Source organism: Lupinus angustifolius, chromosome LG09 (assembly GCF_001865875.1).
Source record: "Lupinus angustifolius cultivar Tanjil chromosome LG09, LupAngTanjil_v1.0, whole genome shotgun sequence".
In the NCBI taxonomy this organism is placed as follows: domain Eukaryota; kingdom Viridiplantae; phylum Streptophyta; class Magnoliopsida; order Fabales; family Fabaceae; genus Lupinus; species Lupinus angustifolius.
The window spans coordinates 9360039-9382090 of NC_032017.1; the positions used below are offsets into that span (position 1 = coordinate 9360039).

Below are 22052 nucleotides of genomic sequence, written 5' to 3' on the forward strand. Positions count from 1 at the left end.
CTAAATTCAAAAAAATAATTTTACAGTAGGATAAAATACAAACCTTACTTGACTGGTCTAGCTATATCCATCTTTGGTTTGATGCCATTATTTGTTTTGTGATAATCTTTTGTCACTATCATGTGAGTAATATCCAACAACATATTGATGGTTCATCAGCATAAAAAATGGATATTTTCTATTTTAATTATAAAGACTATTATTCCCTTGTGTGCACTTGATCTTGTTTCGTTTAGTATAACTTTTATTGAAAGTTTAATTTAGAGATAATTTCAACAACTACATAGTAATGGCTACTTGGTACAGTATTGATATGACAAATTTAATGTGGTAACCAATAGGATGAATTTCATTAAATAATTTATAGTGATAATTGAGAGAAACATATAAATTTGGTGAACACAATATTTTAAAAAATGTATTTATGTTATATTCATATCCAATATCGATATGTATACAATACCTATATGTATAGTTATATATATATATATATATACTTAAGAAATATCTCTTGTTTTTCTTTTATTTATTCCAATACTTTTGACAATTTTTAAAATATATTTCTCTCCCCTATATTCAATATATGTGCCATCAAACAATAATTTGGTAAATATACTTTTGATTTGTAGACTTTGTAGTAGAGAATAAAATATTTGATCACATTTATCAGAATATAACTTATCTCTTTCAACTACTAAAAGTATAATATATGTATTATCTTATTTAGTTTTAGATATATTTTTGTAAAAAATAATTTATTATGATACATATAATGATTTTATTGGCTAGAGGAGATAACTTATATCCTTGTAAATACATTATTCTCATTGTATAAAATGGAGACTTTTTTCAATTGTACCAAAAATATTTTGATTAATAATCTTGCATACAAACAAGAATAGGGTATGGTATAGATATAAACTATACTATCTTGTTATGACCAGAAAAATGAGAAAAAGATATTACATTGAATCTTATTACATAGATAAAAGTTTTTACGTGGTTCTAGTTATCTTTTACTTTCAAATTTCACAATAAAAGTAATATAAATAAACAATGTATATAAATATTTACATACAATATATATATATATATATTACATTTTTTAGCAAAAAAAATTGATATCTAAATCTTATTATATCTTAAATTTTAAAAGTTTACAATATATACGTAGAAAAAAAATGTATGCGCTAATAGGATATGAGTTTTATATGCTGTTGCATCATTTAATATTCATATTCAATCATAATTGTCTCTTTAAAAGAAGTAATATAAATAAATAACAAATAATACAATAATTATATATAATCTTTAGATTCACAATGCATAGATATTATACTCTTTCAGTTATTTTGGGTTGTACCATAAGCTTGTGGTATTAAGTATTTGTGATTCACATCATCATGTGCCTTAGTCTATGATATCTAATCCCAATACCGGATCATGTTTTGGGTGAATTATTTGTTACGTATACACAAAACAAAGTCAAGCTTTCATCTATTATTTCAACAAAAATACATTACTTTATGCCCTTTATTTATAAGCATAATAACTCTCAATCAATCAAGTACATTAACACATGTCTCCAATAGGAACACTCGTCCATTATCCCGACTCATGTCCTAAATCATGTCTCGCACTAATAATAAAGTAAAAAATAGAAAAAGTAATAAACAACTTAATTTTTATTGACATAACATATTTTAATTAATATGGAACTCGATTTGAGACATGGTTTGAAACATTAGATTGTTGTTACTCCAACCCCACTAACTCTCATACTTGAGAGTTATTGTGCTTAGCTACTTTACACTTTAAAGTGAACTAGGGTGTTGCTTTTTGTGTTCTTAGATTCTTTGTCAAAGAACAATGAAACCTATCCTTATACAATTCTAAATCACATGTCTTTCAACTCCTAGAAGATCTCTAGTTCTAAAAAAAGGAAGGAAATTTTTTTCAGCATATGTTGTTGTTTCAACAAAATTCTCTTAACATTAAGTTGAGACTTTTTCATATTTGATCTACTATTTCTTTTGGTGGATATGGGTTTGAAGCTTATTTTTCTGTTAATTTTGCTACATTTAGTTGACAGTACTCAACAGCTTCATGAAAATGCAGGTATGACCATAATTCAGGTTTTATGTGATTGTTTTAACAAAGGAAATGTATGATTCAATTATGCAGCTGTTAAACTATTGATATAAGAAAAAAAAAAATGTATTCGCTGACCGCATCATCCACCATTCATATTTAATTATTATCGGCTCTTCAAAATAAGTAATCTAAATGAATGGTGGATGATGTACTGATTGTGCAATGTTGTTAAGAATTCATGTTTGATTGAGAAAATGAAGACATTGGAAACTCATTCTAAACTTACTATGAGTGTGCTATAGTGGTTATATATATAGTTTAGAAGTTGTTACAGTGTACACATAGTACTATACCTATTTTGATGTCTATAATTATTGCTCATAATGTTGTATCATGATTTTGTACAAGTTCACTTCCTCACTATGGAGTTCAAATATACATTTCTATTCCTAAGGTCTTGTGAACAATTTACTTCACCAAATTTTGGGTCTAGCCATGTTATTGGTAAATTCAAATTTGATATATCTGGTATATATTAGAGACTAGTAAGAAGCATGAATATATTGAGACATGTAGAGAACAAATAAGGCAACAACAAAATGATGCGTTAGATTACTGGGTAGAGAACAAAATGAATATATCAACTATAAGACCTGTAATGTTATATGAGACTGAATTTTGGGTGATAATATGTCAAGAAGAGAATAGACTTTATATAGCAGAGATGAAAATGATGTATTAGATTATTGGACACACTAGACAAGGTAAGATTAGAAATGAATGCATTTGGTAGAAAGTTGTAGAAAAGATAGTAGAATCGCACCTTAGATGGTTTGGACATGTGTGGAGGAGACTGCTATAAGCCCCATAAAGAGAGTATATCAAAAGGAGGCTACTCCAATTCCTAGAGAAAGAGAGAGACCAAAAAAAATCATAAGAAAATGATTAAGAAAGACTTACAAATCAATGCTTTATTGATGAACAATAATTTATGATAGAGCATTCTGCCATCGATTGATCTATGTAGCCGACCCACCTAGTTAACTAAAGGCTTGGTAGTTGTTGTTGATGAGGTTAAATATTAAAAATGCCTAGTTACTTCTGTATCAAGGTCCAAATGAAATCCCAACTGGCCATAGCTGTTGTTCAAACTTCATGATAACAGAAAAAGTATCAGATAAATTAATTGAGCACTTAATCTGAGTAATTTAGCTTTCCATGTAACTAGTTATACCCTCAGGACATGAATAAGGACTATACAATCAATGATATAGATTAAATGGATAATCATTTGAAGCACCTCCACAAAACAATCCCTTAATCTATATACAAATGGATGCAGCTGGGGTATTTTGTATTAACTTATTTTATAGTTGATAACCTCCAATAGTGTTTTAGATTGTGGTTGAAGTCATGGTTGCGGTTACTACGATTGTGGTTATTATAGTCGTTGCAATGTGGATTGCGGTCGTTGTGGTGTGAATTATTTTTTTATTAAAAAAATATTTTTGAATTCGATGTGGCCTGATGCAGTCCAATGCAACCTAAATGCGGTCCAATGTGGCCCAAATGCAGCCTGATGCGGCCCAAATGCGGTCTGATATAGTCCAATGCGGCCATATCATGGTGATTCAGCGTCACACCACAATGTGGTTGTGGTGTTCACCACAATGCGGTTGCGGTCGCATCATGTGATGTGATCCACAGTTTGAATCACTAACCTCCAACATAGGAAATTCCATTCCCTTAATGATCCTAAACTAACATTTACTTTTTCACCAGTAGCCCCTAATCTGCACCATTCCAAAGGCAGAAGCCATTTTAGTATTGCACTTTCACCATCAAAACCATCTTCTGAAGTTCCTACAAGTATTGCTTTTCCACCTTCCAAGTCAATTCCAAAAACTTCTTCAAAAGAATGGACACATAGTTCTGTGGACTCTCCAATATCACATCATAAGCATCACTATATCAGTAGAATGTTCAAACACTCAACTCCAGCACCAATGCAGCCTCCTACGTACACCAATCAAGGTTTGAAAGAGCTTAAATAAAATTCTTACACAAGTATATTACCCTTGTTGTCATTAAAATATCCAAGTTAATTTCATTTCTTCTGTAAACTTGTCATGAAAATGTAGGTCCTTCAGTCTTCCAATCACAATCACCTTTCTTTTCGCCAAAGAGCCGGGATTTCCATGCACCTGCACCATCACCAGCAGTTTTATCAGGCAAGTTGATTAGGACAAAATGCTGATTTTTGTCTAAGCTTTTAATTGTAATCATATATTTAGCCTACTTTAGTTGTTGATTATATCATTTTTTCATTAGTGCCTTCTCCTTCACCGAAAATTTCACCTCTAAGTTCATCACTAAAGAAGATAAAGGCTCCACCACCAGCATATGCTTTGGTTATTCCACCTCCACCTCCTAATAAGGGTAATCTAAACTAAAACCTTGCAACTATATTAGCTTATAGGGTCATTTAAGGTACATTTTTGAAGTTGTTCTTTCTTTTTCAATAATCTCGAAAATGTTATATGATGTTGTAGATTGCTTATCAATGACTTGCTCAGAGCCCTTGACATATACACCTCCCGGATCTCCGTGTGGTTGTGTGTGGCCCCTTCAAGTTAAACTCTGTATTAACATTGCAATATACAAGTTTTTTCCTTTGGTTTCAAAGCTTGCTGAGGAAGTTGCAGCCAGTGTTTTGTTAAACCATAGCCAAGTTCGCATCGTTGGAGCCGATGTAGCTAAACAGCAACTAGAGAAAACCAATGTTCTTATTAACATGGTACCTAAAGGAGTAAAATTTGATCATACCACAGCATTTTTAATATCTAAGAAGTTCTGGCACAGGGAGATTCTCATAGATGATTCCCTCTTTGGTGCTTATGAAGTACTCTATGTTCAATATCCAGGTAATACATTGATAATGATTTTGTCAAGATTTTTATGCTATAAGTTAATTTATGCAGTATACTTGGATTCACTAGTAAAATTTTCTCCATCAAGATTTAACCTTTTGGATAACACATGCAGGTCTTCCACCAACTCCATCAAGTGTTTCTAGTATGGATGACGGGCCAAATCCGGGCCGAAACAACAACGGTGCTATGATGAAACCCTTGGGAGTAGATGTCTCAAGGAAGAAAAAAGAAGGGAGTAATGGAAGAATTGTTTTTGTAATTGTACTATCATCTATCACTGCTTTTGTTCTATTCATTGGACTTGTCTGGCTTTGTCTATTGAAATGCGGTTCCCGTGTTCTTAAATCGGAACAAGCTCCAGAAGTTTTAATCTCATCCTCTTCCAAAATATCAGGTTAGTCCAATTACCAACTCTGTCTATTTTTTCTTTACTATTCGATTGTTCGCTCGTTCCAGTTCGCCGTAAATATGTAACTAAGTTTCCACTTAGCAGGGTCTGCTATGTCTCTGAATCATGGCATCATGCCAAGGTCTGCATCACTGTCCTTCAATTCTGGAACAATGACATATACAGGGTCTGCAAAAACATTTACTCTGAATGATATAGAGAAAGCAACAAATAACTTTGACTCTTCAAGAATATTAGGAGAAGGTGGATTTGGACTTGTTTACAAAGGTATTCTAAATGATGGGAGGAATGTAGCAGTGAAGATTCTCAAAAGAGATGATCAGCGCGGCGGCCGCGAATTCTTAGCAGAAGTTGAGATGCTTAGCCGCCTGCACCATAGAAATTTAGTTAAATTGTTTGGTATATGCACTGAGAAAAAGACTCATTGCCTAGTCTATGAGCTTGTTCCTAATGGAAGTGTTGAGTCACACTTACATGGTAAGTAGAAGAACTGTTAAACAATTTCATCAATACTTTTTGGATTCAAAACTCAAAAGCATAATTACATGGTTCATGGTACCATTTCAGTGCGCAGTACCTGGTTTTATGTGGTTCATCACTATTAAATTATTCTTACAAACATTCATTTATATGGTACCCCGTACGTGGTATACTCGACATATATGCTAAATAAGGGAACCATGTAACTATGCTAAAAAATTATAGTTATTTCTACAATGAAATACACGATCAACCAACATTAAACAAATTTTGAAGAGTAAAAAAGAAACAGTTCGATCCTTTTATTTTGATTTCTCCAACTGAGAGATCCATGAATTGAGATCCTAATGCATATTAGATACAAATGGTTCAACGTGAGTAAGAGTATCCAAGAACATTTGGAGCATTTCATTTTTGAGCGGAATAGCCATTTTCAAGTAGTGTTTGATCGACTTTCAAGTGCTGTCTATTTTTCCAGGTGCTGATAAGGAAACTGATCCACTTGATTGGGATGCTAGGATGAAGATTGCAATTGGTGGAGCTAGAGGATTGGCTTATTTACATGAAGATTCAAATCCATGTGTCATACATAGAGACTTCAAGTCCAGCAACATCTTGTTAGAACATGATTTTACACCAAAAGTCTCAGATTTTGGATTGGCTAGAACAGCATTGGATGAGGGAAACAAACATATATCCACACATGTTATGGGAACATTTGGGTAATAAATCCTTTTTCATCCTTTCTTGTTGATAATGTGATAAAGGTGATAGTTAAACATGGCTACATGTTTCATTTTGTAAGTCTCGTAAATTTTTTGGGAAATGCATATAACAACAATTAGACCTTTATCTCACTAGGTCGGTCGGCTACATAGATCGAACTACACCATAATACTCTATTGTATATCATGTTCATCGACAAAACATTGATCTCTAAGTCCTTCTTTATTATTTTCCCTATGTTTTTTCTTTTCTTCATCTAGGAAAGAGGGAAATGTATATTGGTCCCAAAATTTAAGTTTGTAAATGGGTACCTGAACATATAAAAAAAATTACAGTTAAGTCCATTATACACATCTCAGTTCAGGTTCCCAAAAAATATATGGACTTATTTGAAATTTTCCATAAAGTTTAAGGACCTGAAAATGTAGCACTAGAATAATTATCCAATGAAATCATTAAAACACAATGGTTGAAATGTGTATGAAGTACTCAATAGAAGTTTTTGTAACTTTACAAATTCAATTACAAACTTTTCAGAAACTAATGAATTTTCTCAAAAAGTTCATACCATGGTTACATGGTACAAGTACAAGATACCAGTGCACCGTACACGGTTAGATGCAGTTTATCACTTCTTTACATTATTATTATATAAGACTTATTTTATGATGAGCTTGGTACGTGGTACGTTGAATTCGTACGAACTATGCAGTACGTAGAGTAAATGAGTGAACCATGCAAGTATGGTTCTTTCCTACAATATACTCATTTCATTCTAGTATCTTTGGTGTTTACTTTCCCATTTCTATGCATCCATTGTTCAAGATGAAAATTGAATTCATCTCAATGGCATCTCATTTTGCAGCTACTTAGCTCCTGAATATGCAATGACTGGCCATCTTCTTGTAAAAAGTGATGTCTACAGCTATGGAGTTGTACTCCTAGAGCTTCTAACCGGAAGAAAGCCAGTGGATTTGTCACAACCACCCGGTCAAGAAAATCTCGTTACTTGGGCTCGTCCACTTCTCGCAAGCAAAGAAGGTTTAGATATGATCATAGACCCATATGTAAAAGACAGCATATCTGATGATACTTTGGTTAAAGTTGCAGCAATTGCTTCCATGTGTGTGCAACCCGAAGTCTCTCAACGTCCGTTCATGGGCGAAGTTGTTCAAGCCTTGAAGCTTGTATGCAGTGAGTTTGATGAACCAAGCTATATAAGATCAGTTAGTTTTCAAGAAGAGGGTCTTATAAGTGATGCAGAAGGGATACATAGAGAGGATTTATTAGAGTACCATAAACCATCATCTGGATATCAATCAGGTGAAGAAAATGTATCGTTATCGGCGTCCGAGTTGCTTAGTACTTCAGGCCAGGAATTTGAGTCCTTTAGGAAGCATTCTGCCTCAGGATCTCTGGTAATTGGGAAGAAAAGACAGTTCTGGCAGAAGTTGAGAAGTTTGTCTAGAGGTAGCACCAGTGACTATGGATTTTCAACTAAACTTTGATTACAGCCTAAATACAGTTTTTGATATGAGATGATTTCTGTTTATAGGACAATTTGTTGTCTATGTCCTACAATCCTGTAATATGGTGTCTAATTGGTGAAGAAACGTCATCTCTCGTCATTAATTGTTCAATATTTATATCAAGTGAACAATCAGAATCCGTGACACATGGTTGTGGTACACTTTGTGAAATAACTGATATTGTTATTTTGGACTTATTTGTTGATCATATGAAAAGTCGGCGTTAGATTATCTTAAATATAGCAGACAATGCTTAGTTTTTACTAGCATGTATCAAAACAAAAATTAATGAACCTTATATTAATAATGGTAGATTCTACTACAATTTGTTTTATGTATTTATCTCTTATAACATGAACCAATCTTGTTAATAAGACTCCATATGCTTCAACCAAATAGTCCTACTCCATGACATAATATCTCAAGAGACACCATATTCATGAAATAATACATTACTCAACCCCTGGTTTTTGAGCATCTAAGACATGTCTTTAGTATGAAAGTTAGCTACATAGAGCATTATATTGAAGCCCTCATTCAATGAATTGCACATCACAGTGGCTACATCTCAAATCACTCTCTAACAAACCATTTAGAACTTGATTTATACTTTTTCCAGGAGCAAGTCCTAAAGAAAATCATTGAGATTCACTCATTTTATTTTCACCAATTGTAGGAACAAAACCAGGCTTCATAGTTGTTCTTCCATGAGTTTGCAGCATGGTGGAAAGGAGTTAGTTTTTTTTTTGTACGGGCCCTCATCCTTTTTGGGATGCATAATCCCTTTTGGATATGTGACTGCTCTCCCAACAAGTGTCGCTCCTAAGAATCGAACTTGATCATTTGGTCATCCTAGGATATAGCATAATCCCTTTGGGATATGTCACTGCTCTCCAAACTAGTGTTACTCCTAGGATCAATGCATAAATATTAAACTTTTCAAGCTATAAATTGTATTCCTTTTCACTATCCTTCCCATTTTTTATTATGATCAACATAGGTAGAAAAAATATAATTTTATTATTAGTTTTCACTTTAAATTAATGGAATTTAATATCTCATATATGTTTTACATATTTAACAACACTAATATATGTTTTAGATAAATAAGCCTTTATGCTCTCTTAACACTAATATTTTTGAAGTTACTTTGTTTCATAATAATGCTCTAACACAATACCTTTCTATGTAGAAGCATAAAGCCAACCCTAAAAGTGGCTATAGGAAAATAATATCTTCCAAGGCTATGGCTTGGAGAAACCAAGATCCAAAGGATACCCTGGGACCAAAAATAGCTAGCTGAGAGTACTCAAAGGGCCCTCATTGGCTAGGTTGGTTATAGAGTAGCTTGGTAGTAATATCGAGCCGAGAAGTGGTCAGGTGATAATATTCGACAACTCATTTAAGCAATCAATGTTATCAAAAGACAACTTAAGTCATGCTTGCTTAAAGAAGCATGTCAAACATACTAGTATCTCGTCTTTAATAATGGATAAAAATCGTAGCATATAACTCTCGTTTGAGGTTTTATGAGTGAAACACGATAAAAATACTTATGTCAAATTCTCTATCCCTTTCTCTTTCACTTTACAGCTTTTGCATTTTGTTCATTATGATAGGCTGTTTCAAAAGATAAATGCTCAATTGACCCAAATTACCATGTTTAGATAATCAAACATTCTCTTGAATACAATTTCTCATTTTCATCAATCATTTGCAACTGTCCATAAATGAAATAACATAATGAATCTCTACATTTTAACAAGCCCCTGATTCAACAGACAGATTTTATTTAAGATAAATAATCCAAATGTTTAATGACTTAATCTGTCTCTTTGTTAGAACAAAAGGGCTCTAATGAACATGTAATAATAAGATCACTATTTTTTTACACTATCAAATATATCTCTTCACCTTTTAATAAAGAACTAATTTCTTACAGAGTACGTAATTGTCCCTCCCAACAAGTATAGCTCACAAGAATTGACTCTCGACCTTTTAATTGTTCTAGGAATCCAGTGGGGTCTTACAACACTAGATCAATGTCTTGATATAAAATCACTATTTTAAGTAAATGATAATGGTCCACAAGAAACTCAAACTCTTAAGTCATTTTTTTACCATTGTTCAAGAAAATAAAAGTAATCCAGAAAAGAAAATCTTAATTGAATCAGCACCCTTTTGTGTGGTACATTTTCAGCACCTTGTTAAGAAATACCAAGCTAAGAAATAAAAATAAGCACCTTTCATGTTAAGTGAACCAGCAGTTCCCATTACAAGTACCAAACATCCAAAAAAGCATGTAGTAAATCTTAAAAATCTGATATAATACACTGAGTCAAATTAATAAATTTTCAAAGAGAAAACAATGATAACAACAACCAAGTCTTAGTTCTATTAGGTGGGTCCGACACTCGGAACACCGATAAACACAAACAAAATTGATTGCAAAAACAGCATAATCATCGAAGACGGTGAAAGAGAAGAGGCTAACTTCAACTAATTGAAGCACCTAATTTAGAGAAGACAACTATTTTAAGGAGGACTAGCAAGGAAATAAAACATTACCCCCTATATATGGCACTTGCACAAAAACCAATGCCTTTGAATATCTTGAATGCTCAGCAACAAAACCCAGCATTCAGGTAGCAGAAACCACCATATTCCAAAAGAAGAAATTGCTCTTCAACAAGATGAATCTCTTCACTTACTCATATTTTGATGGGTTAGAATATTCCTTTTCATTGTCCAATGAAGTTACATTAGATGAAGCAGTTGATGACACAGCATTGCCTGTAAGAGCATTATGATTGTTTTTTGATTGGTTTCTCTGGGGATTGTTATTTGCAGGATTCTGTCCCTCCTCTGCAAGTTTTTTCATAAGGTTCATGATAGTTGGAATAAATTTGCTAGTCAAGGATATGATTCCAGGAAGCTGAAAGCAAAACGGAAGATATAAGGAATGTATAGTTACATCAAAATATAGAATGAAACACTTAACAAAAAACGGGCGGCCCGGTACACGACGCTCCAAGTTAGTAGGGTCTGGGGAGGGTAGGTGTACGCAGCCTTACCCCCGCAAGCAAAGAGGTTGTTTTAGGATTTGAACTTGCGACCTCATGGTCACTAAGCAACAATCTTACCATTGCGTCAAGCTCGATAATTCAGCTAAACGACTATTTATGCTTTTCAATAATTGAAGCCTACTGAGTATGCCTAGAAACTCATTTGCTGAACTTACCATTATGGTTACATATGGCATCCAAACTCAATAAACAGGAAAGAGAGACACAATAATAATTATATACTTTGGGGAGTGAACAACAAATTATACTCACAGCTCCATTGCGGAATTCACCCGAAACGTCAAGCTGCATCCACAGGGCTTTAAGAAGAAGATAACCAACAAAGATGAGACCCAAATACAAGGGATTTCTGCCAATGAGAATACCAAACATGGGTCAGACCAGATAAATAGTAGGACACAAGCAAAGAGTTTATGTCCTTAAAATGCACATTCAATAGTTTGCAGATTTATGAGCAAGTGAAAGGGCCTTATTCTTGAAAGAGAAATAGAAAGAAAGAAAATAGACATCAGATGAGTACACAGTTGAAATGCACCTTAGAAGTGTCATAAACTCATTAAATCCCAGAATAACCAAAGCAAGTATTGCCCATGGAGGAGGTAACCAGTTGTTATTACGCTTGTTGGCCTCCTGAAAACGAAAAAAGCATTACATCGATAAGTAAAACTAAAAACATTTTCCGACCAAAACAAAAGTCAAACACCTAAAAATTCATCCATCAGTGATTTTTATCAAACTAAGTATAGAAAATCATTATGCATAGATTAGACATGAAACTTAAACAAGGACAAAAAGAGGAAAATAATTTGGATCATGCATGCCAACAACTCAATAAATATAGGCAACATTCAAAGTAAAAATATATAGCCTTGCCTCATTTCTTTTATACAATTAAACCAGATGGCTTCAGCTACAAGTTTAAATTGATAATATTCAAAAGAAAGCCATAGGATTTGGATTGCTATTAACTTTTTCAAAGTAGATTTTTCTTTTTACATAAACATAGATAAAACTTTAAATCTATAAAGAAAATGTGTAACAGCATGCCTGTGCAGAAATGGCCTGTGAGACACTGTACTCTGTCTCGGTCTTGAATTGTCTCCACAAAGATTTGCACTGGACAGGTGTGATCAATGTATTAGAGGACGGAACCTGCGTAGAAAATTTGGTTACAGAACAGGTCAGTGCCCAAGATATAAAATAATCTCAAACCATAAGAACACAGGAACCAAAAAAATAGCATGTAGGGTTTAAAATATATATTAATCAATTAACATGTCAACACTTTTAGAGAATAACCATTAATCGATGCCAACCTGGTCACTCACCTACCAAAATGGGCAAACAATTCAATACTTCATCAAATACAATTGAGCAAGAACAATAAAATGCACCTGTTCCCAGGTGCTAGAAGCTAGAGGGTCAACCATTGTCATGCTCTTATTAACAGCACTGTTTGATGAATCCACCAATGCAACTGCTAATGTTTTCTCAATATTATCAGTATCATCATCGGCCAAACGAATCACAGCCATAACAGATAGCAGCTTCAAAGACTGCAAAGAGTTATGTTTGGTTAAAATGGTATCAAAATGCAATAAAAACACAGAAAATAATATACGATCATTTCATACAGCTGAGCGAGCAGTCTTGGTGATGGCACGAATATCTTCCTTCCCCGTCCAAACACGAGGCATTGAATCAGAATCGTGGCTAAACAACATTGTAAACCTGGTTTGAAATACAAGGTAAGTGCCTTTAAAGTAAAAGTTGAAGAAGTAAAAAGTCAACTTGGATATTGCAAAAGGTTTACACCTGTCTTTCATACGGATTAGAACTCTTCCAGCTTCTTCCTTAGCCTTTCCTTCTACCACACCCTGTGCATAATCTTCTAAACTCAAAATCATTTTTTGTCTTGTGTCTTCGTTCATATCGAACCCAGACAGTGCACTAGAGAACCCCAAAACAGCTGATTCAGTCTCACGCCTAAGAAGGTTCCTTATTGATGGCCAAGTATCACTATTAGCTCCATCCAGAAGAGCTTCAACAGGTCCAGACAAGGATTCTTTCAGTTTTTCCTGCAACGATACTACTATCAGAAAACTTCCCAGGAAGCTAGTCTTTCAATTATAGAAACAAACCAACCTGCATAATTAAGCAAAATCTCACGAAACTACCTAAATCATTGCAGTCACTAGGCATGAGAAGGATGTAATACTTCTGACTCACTGTTATTTAATAGGCAAAATATTGACCACATACATTATACCGATCTATCCCTTTTCCCCTGGATGACTGTATTTCTCGTAGGATACTCTTACATAGTTCTAATATCATATTACCATAATAAGAATTTCAACACTGATCTTTAGGCACAAACATTTCTGATCTGGAATCTGAACATCGTAATTGTGCTTGAAGACAATCACTTAAAGATTCATAAGATGTGAATGATCAATGATGCAATACCTCATATGATGAAGTAAGTTCCGAAATTTTAGCTGCACGTACAGATTCAACATGTGCATCAATATCACGCTGCAGTTTCTCCCTTACTTTAGATGTATCCCAGCTTGCTTGTTCAATAACAACATCTGAAAGGATAATAAATCAGTTTGATGTTGTAATTCCGTTGAGCAAGTAAGATTCATACTTGCAATAAAATAATATCAAGTCTAGCTTGTGGGGCAGTAGACTTTTGGGATGGAACCAAATCCTAGCAATTCTGCTCTAAACACAAAATTAACCGTCGTAAACAATCCATTGAATGTTTATCCACATGCCTTAAACACGCCTTTTTCCTTTCTAAGTGTTCATTACATGTTTGAGACATTAACTTCTATTTATTCTCTAATTAAAAGAACAATTACTTTTTATTACCTGCACAAGCTTTATCAAATTGAGCCATACAAGACTCGATGCAATTATTAGCAGCTTCAGAAAATCCTTCCCCTCTTTCTAAAGCCTTGTCAAATGTCTCCTTGAATTTATCCAAGGTTCCAGACCTTATATGTCCCAGTGCAGATTGGAATGCAGGTTGAACAAGCTAATCAATTGAAAAAGCATTAAGTACAAATATAAACAGCATGAATTGACACAAAATCTTCAAAAGCTTTTTTCGCTCTTTCTCTTTTTCTCTTTTTTAAGCGAGGGGTGAATGATCCAGTATCTAAAATATTCACTTTTTTTCAATAATAAGCACTTTCTTTTGCTTCTCTCTCTTTCAATAATAGTGAATGCATTCATGTCTATCAAAAAGAAGGAGGTTGAACAATTACAATAGCAGAAGAGCCAGACTAAGAAAAATTACTTGCAACAATTTTTCTTGAAGTTGCTTTTGTTTTGCAGATCTAACACCTTCATCAAAATAAATCGCTTCAGCATCATACCTAGATTAAAAGGAAATAGAATATCTCAATAAACCTTCAGTCTACATCAACTCACCCTTACATGATGTTTCAACAACATGCAACATTAACACAGCAAACTTTTTAAGATTCAATCTAATGCTACAGTTTAGTGGAAGATTACACATAGCATCACAACAATGAAAAAGGCTTTCAACATGCAAAATGGCGAGGTTAAAAAACGATGACACCATTTTCAATAATTTAAGGATTGGAAGAGAAACCAAAAAGCATTAGCCGGTAACATGAAACCCCGACAGAACTAAAGACTGGAATAAAATCAAGAACTAAAAAATGGAAACATGCCATTCCTATGAATTCCATCAATAAAATGAATATCCATATCCTTCTTCCCACCACCTTGAACAATAAAAGACGTCCATGTATTCATGGCACCTACTTAAGTAAAACGTTGACATAAAAACATATTTAAAATAAAACGGGGGAAATCATGCTACTTGAGTGAGAAGATCTGAGATAAAATATAGTGAATTTTTTTCAAAACCTAACAGAGTTAGAGGAAAGCTTATAACATAGAATAAGGTTATGTGGTATATAAAAAACAAGCCACTAACAATATATATGTCACATAAATTGAACTATACTTACTCTGACAAATACACATCAAGAAGTGAATTGAGCTTTTTCCCAAATCCCAGGATAGGGCCAGATTGCACAGTTTCTTCCAATTGACACCACTCCTGAGTGGTAGTTGAAAGCAATTTTCATCACCTTAGTAAATAAGAATGTCAAAATATGTTGGAGGATTATACATAAAGGAATGTTAATACCTCGTTTGCAGCAAAAGCGGCATATTTCTCATTGGCAATTTCTTCGCATCGTACAGTGGCAACCATGACCTACAAGTAGGTTGGACCTTAACTGGTTAATAAAATCAATATACATGTAAACAAAAGCAGCAACATTGCAGCATATATTTACCTTATGTGCAGGAAGGTCAAGGTCTTTGTTCTCCTTGATGACTCTCCATATCTGCTGAGAACTAAATGAAAAGCCAGAAGCAGGAACTACTCCACGCCGGTCCCCAGCAAGCCCACCAGGAGCGATGGAATGATGGAATCGTTGCCTCAAACTGGCGACCTACATTTAAAATAAATCAGAAGAGCAGAAAACATATGCAAATTAGAGAATGAGAGATTTCATTAAACAGAGTATTTGTTTTCCATTATGAAACCAAAATAGTATCATAATGTATATATGGCCAAGGCAAACAGTCACAGGTGCGGATAAGTCGATGCACACAAAAATGCGACCAGATAACTTGTCATTTAACACAATTTCCATAGCAAGTAAACCAAAAGGAAACTGGTGCACAATTGATACCTGCTCTTTAAATTGTTCTTCCTTTTCTTCATAACTGGAAAGAGCGACAACTTCAACCTGTTCAGTTGTTGCCAAGTGCAAAATAATTACTACAAACTGCCAATAAAATTCTGCTACACACAAGAGAATATCAGTAAGATTAGTTTTGCCTAAGGACTGATGAACTTGCATTGAAAAATTCACTAAGTGGGGTTTCCATGTGAGCCTGTGGTTTAGGAACAGAGTCCCATATCTGCAGAGAGAAAAAGTTAACCAACAAAAGTTAGCAAAATTATATAACATTTCAATATCATATGAAGATGAAAGTACTGTATTATTACCTTCTGAATATCTTCTCGCAAAACAGGTTCTAAATTTTCAAGTGGTGTCTATAGAAGGAAAGGTTAATGACATCAGTAACAAATGAAAATACAAAGACATTGAAAATGAATACAAGGAAAATATTTGGAAAAGCCAATAAATAGCATTTTGCTTACACACCCTTGTTTTATCACGTATGACAAACAACAATGTTGTTTTGCGTGGACTAAACAATCTCATCATAACCTGAAAGCAAAAAAGAGGAGGCAATTAAATACACGACAAGTTTTCATGATTTAAGATAACTGCTTGTATCAATAGGCTGACAAAAGATACCTGAAAGACAGTTTTCAAAAGCGGCTTATTTGCAGCTTGCTCACGGCCAATGTCATGGCACCACCTTTACAAACATTGCAGAGGAAGAAAAAATTAGTTGCAGTAGCCAGCGAGAAAGAATAAACAACCGGAGAACCATTAAAAAATAAGTACAAGCAACTAGGCAGCCTTTAAACTCTCAGAATTAGCCGGTATTAACAATGAGGAAGAAGAGAGGGGGAGGGGAGACTCACATATTTATTAGCACTATATCTGAGACAGCAAGAGCAAATAGAGCACTCTGCTTTTCGAATGCAGTATCATCCTGAGAGAAAGACAGTTTCAATATATGAGGGGACAACCAAAGGGAAAGCTATTCATTTGTCATCCTTTGTACTAATTTTTGCAAATGACATAGAATTTGGTGATTTAAAATAATCAAAAGTCGTAATTATTAATTATCCCTAACCATCATTGTGTAAACACATGACTAGAAATATTATGGATCTTTTTTTTTGTCAAAATCTAAGAACACACATTGAGTTCAGGGGAGAGAACTGAGCCTGTCATTTAATATTTGCCAATGAAAAAGAAAAGAAAATATGAATTTAGGAAGTCCACATTTTCTCATGATAAACATCTTTTGTTCCATAGGGGCTACAGACACACTAGCATATATACATTCCAAATATTTAAAATGTAAGTTATCATTTTTGGATATTGGCAATAGAACCTAAATCATGATCACAGTTATTATCAAAGTTAAGGATGTTGAGATAATTAGAAGATTGTGTATTTGATTGAGTTTACATACATGATTATGAAATCATATCTTGTAATTATCTCTCTGACTTTATTTCCACAAAGTTAAGGGATTTATTTATGTAGTATTGTAATATAAATAGAAAATGTTGAGTGCACAAATCGCTCAAGCAATTCAGATAAATCATTCATCCTTTTCAAGTTGGTATCAGAGCGGTATTATCCTCCACGACCGATTCCGTCACTATTCCATCGCCGAGGTGTCGAAAATTCGGAAATCCAATTAGTCACCTCCCTCTGTTGTGGCACTTGAGGAGAGCACATATATGTAGTCTTACCCCAGCAAGCAACGACGGAGAGGTTGTTTACAAAATTTGAACTCGTGAATGGTCAACCTTACCATTGCGGCAAGGCACACCCTCTTTATATCTCCTACTGCTAGAAATCATATTCATTCTTTCCTCTCAACCTCACAATTCCAAGTTCCACACAACAACCATCCAAATAAACAAACATCAACATGCTCAAATAGAACACTTCTCTTTCTTCCTTTTTATATATATTTTTTCGTTTCTTTTCCGACTGACGATCATTTTGGTAGTGTCTTTTCTCCCACTAATGAATTATATTATAATGATTTCTTGTTTTTCAATCGATGATCATTCTGATGGTAAATTAAGCATGATATTAGCTTCTACCATGAATGGTTAAGCTTTGTTGCCTTATAATATTTGAAGATTGCAGTTGTTATTAATAGTTTAGAGCATTTGTTCCAGCAATATTAGACTACCTTCATTATAGCTATCGTTCCACCATCTTCATTACAGATTTTGGAAACGTTTATAACACCTTCCCAACAATATTTGTGGAGCCCATATAATTTTTTTTTGGTTATTTTTCCTTTTTAAAGGTATTGTTTGTAACAAACTTAAAGCTTACTAAGCTTTAGCTTGAGGGAGTGTGTTAAAATATATGGCTATCATCTTATAGAAAATATCTAGAGAATATTTGGATCAAGATAAACCTCATGTTATCATGATTATATCTTAGATTAGTTAAGAATATCTTATAACATCTCTTAGGATTGAGGTTGTTTTACCTTATCTTTTATAATTTTTTTCCTTATTTAATTAAGAATCTAGTATTAAAATAATTAGGGGTTAGTGTTATCTCTTTTTTTATTTTATCATTCAACAATAGTATTTATACAACTTACTATTTTGAGCATTACATTTTCTCCTTCTATACCTAAATGGCTCAACCCTTTAATTTCAACAAAGAGATAAAAATGAAGAGAGAAAAACACCTCTCCGCGTTCTCTTCCATCTGTACCCTCCAAATCCATCACTATTGTACAAGGCTCTATCCCAGCACATCTAGCCATCCAGATTCCTTTGGTTGTTTGAGACCTGAAAACAAGCATATATCATCAAGTCACCACCCTTCTAGTGGATCAAGGTTTATGTGATTTGTGAGAATTGCAAGATGCAAGAACATACCTTCCCTTAAAAGCATCCATCTCTCTGAAGTTAGTACCAAATAAATTATTTAATAGCGTGCTCTTGCCTGCCATGGAAAAGAAAGACTTAGATAAACAAATACAAGAGAACAGATTATTATTAAACAGAATATGAAGTAAGAAATACAAAATATCTTGATTACATATGAATCCTTAAGTGCAAGGAGTGGTAAAACTAAAAGCAAATACAAAATCCAAATAGCCTATGAAGGTAAAAAGCAACAATAAGATTGTAGAAGCAAGAAATCATACCACTACTTTGTGGACCCATAATAGAAACTACAGCATAAGAAAGCCCACATTCAGCCAACTTTACTCCTTTCATAAAAGTTTCAACGCCGGCAACATTGAATATACCGTCCCCATCAATAAGGTGAGTCGAATAACTGCTATCACTACTCTCTGGACAAGAAGACAGACAAAGTTAGTTACGGGAAAAAACAATAAAAGCAGAAGACTTCCAACAATGTTCAGGTATAAACACAAATTGAGATCAACAAGAAAAGCATAAATTTAAACTTGGTTCCAGCATTGGGCTGTCATATCAATAGGAAAAATCAAATCTTAGTTGATCATTGATCCGAAGTATAAAAAATGTGCTTCATTCTCATTTCTCATTACAAATAGAAAACTCCATACTTGTTTTCTGGTTCTACATTCCATTCATCAATTCAAGCCCAACACTTCAACTAGCATTGAAACACCTGAGAAGAGATGCTAATCTCCACAGTCCATACCATAGCACTATTACATTACACAAACTTCTAATTGCCATTTTCTTATTAAGTTTATTTTTCCAAGTTGTAATCATCAAACAGAAAAAGCTACAATCTAAACCTTGTCCATGATCCAACAAAAATTTTATTCGGTCCAGCACCTCACTATCCAGAAATCACTTTGGACTTTAACTCAGTGTTGTGAGAATCGGACCAGACCGAACAGTCCGACCGCTGACCGGACTTGAAAATAGCATTGGTTTGCAGTCTTAACCGAATGAGTGTTAGACCGCTTTGAACCGGGGAAAATCCAGTCCGAAGGTGTTAAACCCGGTTAAACCGGATTAACCCAGAAAGTAAACTGGGTGGTTCACTTAAAAATAAGAAATATGGAACACTACTCTAATATTTTGTTTTACTACGGTCCAAAAAAAGATAAAGGGGTATTACTTCAATATAATTGTACATAATTATTAATTATATAAAGTTTTACATTTATATATAACTATATATTTATAGATAAAAATTATTAATATGGTCCCGGTTTGACGTCTAGCTTGGATTTCACAATATTGCTTTAAGTAATATGAGTTAAGCTGGCATTGGAACCATTTAAAGGGGCAAAGGTTTCTCAATGCTTATTTTTCCATTAGAGACCAGGGATGCAACCAATGGTAAAGCAGAAAAACAACAACAATCAAGCTTTTACCCGACTAAGTGGGTCGGCTATATGAATTGAATGACATCGTAATGTTTTATCATCTAATAGTATAGCTATTTCATAAAACATACATTATGGATCAAAATGTAAGAATTAATCACATCAGACAAATTCCCATAAATCCAGAACAGATAATAACTTTAAAAAAATGAGAATTTTATTAATAATAACAATAACAGAAATAAGAGATAGAAAAAAGGAAGACGAAAATGAACGGTAGCAAGTGTAATTGGAAATTTCCGTTAATACCCATAAACTATGTAACATAAAAGATTAAAACTTGATAGGAATGGAGAAATTTGAAACCAAAAAACAAACAAAAAAAAACAACAAGTGAATAAGCTTTTGATGAGTAAATGATAGAGAATGCGTGAAGGAGATCAATGAATAGGGAATTAAAATTGGAATAGAGAAGCGTTACCCATTAGGATCGTGGGATTGAAATTGGAATTCAGGAAATTTGGATCGGAAGAGGGAAAATGAAAGAATGGGATCGCATTAGCAACAGTGGTAGTGCATTGCAACACTTTCGGCTGTGCTTTTTGTTTCTATTTCTATTCTTGGCCGAATAGTATGACATAATCTTTCAATATTATTTTTTTTGTGTAAAAGTTTTTAAAACATTTTTAAACTTTATGTGATTTGTAACTAAATTTATTAACTATTTTTTCATTCTAATTAATAGTAAAATTAATGTTTACATACATATAATTTTAGATATCAATGTAGAACATGCTCATGCTCATCTATCAAAAAATGATCATATTTGAAAGCTTGATTGGGAAAAATTTAAGCACTCCTTTGAGGTCATCATAATGCTACAATCGAATGCCTAGAAGCTTCATTTGGAATACATGTTTATCTAACCTTACATCATGTGTGTTAAATCTAATTTTATTGTTAATAATTTAAACTTCATACCAATTTCATTAATAGTTAAAGTTTAAAGAGTAATTATGAAGAAAAATAGTTTACGATATATAATTGCAAAACACATAAAATTTAAGGGAGTTTTGTGAATTATTCCCATTGTTTTTTCTATCCTCGTACATTATAATAAGAGAGAATCTTATTTGAACTTGGAACTTAAAATAGAGAAAAAATGTATATACTAACAATATAATATTTCTATACATTATTAGTTCATTATTAATAATGAATTAATGATATATTAATTGTATAGATGTATTTAGATTGACATCGCATAAATATTATATTCCTTAAAATAGAATAGCTCTTTATTATATTATATTGTAAATAAAATAGAAAAAATATTATATTGTAAATTTTCTTCATAAACAACTCAAACATACTAAACAAGGTGTCTAGAAGACTCTTCTGGATTTCATGATAACTAAAATGATTCAATTTTTATGAGCAACATTTGTTGAGAAATATAGTCACACACCTAGAAATACCACTTCCTTACTTATGGGAAAACCATTCATATAATACCCAAAAAAAAACTCAAACCAAAATAGTGTGTAAAGGGAAACACTGAAATCATTGTTTAATGATAAACAAACATTAACCTCTTAAAACAACTATTCATTTATAAATATTATTTTGTTGGAGTCTTACCATGTCTACTTATAACAATTGGTTTTTAACTAATTATTTAAATTTTAATAAATGAGTCTCATCACTTCTTTACTTATGGCTAATGAAAATGTTTTTTTAACAAAGTAACATAATTAAACAAGAAGTTTAG

At 33.2% G+C, this 22052-nt stretch overlaps 3 protein-coding genes across 7 annotated transcripts in view; 2 read left to right on the forward strand and 1 right to left on the reverse strand.

Annotated features, from left to right (window-relative positions):
• Positions 1–3588, forward strand: part of LOC109356740 (putative FBD-associated F-box protein At5g22720) — a 26516-nt gene extending 22928 nt beyond the window's left edge. Inside the window, exon 4 of the mRNA XM_019600240.1 lies at positions 3095–3588. The gene's annotated coding sequence lies outside the window, so the exon portion shown is untranslated. The remainder of the gene's footprint in view (positions 1–3094) is intronic.
• LOC109356739 (receptor-like serine/threonine-protein kinase ALE2) lies at positions 1775–8496 on the forward strand. Of its 3 annotated transcripts, none has more exons than XM_019600237.1 (9): positions 1775–2118; positions 3877–4128; positions 4236–4329; positions 4502–4533; positions 4647–5018; positions 5140–5421; positions 5521–5913; positions 6395–6638; positions 7508–8496. In XM_019600237.1, exons 1-9 carry the CDS (start codon positions 2043–2045, stop codon positions 8148–8150), a joined length of 2388 nt encoding a protein of 795 aa, XP_019455782.1. In that variant the 5' UTR covers positions 1775–2042; the 3' UTR covers positions 8151–8496. The 3 variants fall into 3 exon arrangements, with proteins under 3 accessions (XP_019455782.1, XP_019455780.1, XP_019455781.1); XM_019600235.1 differs by having other exon boundaries at positions 4236–4325; positions 4426–4533; XM_019600236.1 differs by having other exon boundaries at positions 3880–4128; positions 4236–4325; positions 4426–4533.
• LOC109357175 (protein ROOT HAIR DEFECTIVE 3) lies at positions 10395–20868 on the reverse strand. 3 transcript variants are annotated; one of them, XM_019600950.1, is made up of 23 exons: positions 20763–20867; positions 19157–19306; positions 18885–18951; positions 18692–18794; positions 16878–16948; positions 16645–16708; positions 16489–16554; positions 16329–16376; positions 16178–16240; positions 16009–16065; positions 15607–15765; positions 15456–15524; positions 15274–15365; positions 14568–14646; positions 14138–14303; positions 13727–13851; positions 13073–13335; positions 12892–12988; positions 12652–12813; positions 12305–12409; positions 11793–11887; positions 11510–11606; positions 10395–11106 (listed from the first exon to the last, which is right to left on the reverse strand). In XM_019600950.1, exons 1-23 carry the CDS (start codon positions 20764–20766, stop codon positions 10879–10881), a joined length of 2430 nt encoding a protein of 809 aa, XP_019456495.1. In that variant the 5' UTR covers positions 20767–20867; the 3' UTR covers positions 10395–10878. The 3 variants fall into 3 exon arrangements, with proteins under 3 accessions (XP_019456495.1, XP_019456497.1, XP_019456498.1); XM_019600952.1 differs by having other exon boundaries at positions 10964–11106; positions 11506–11606; positions 20763–20868; XM_019600953.1 differs by lacking the exon at positions 11510–11606 and having other exon boundaries at positions 10964–11106; positions 20763–20868.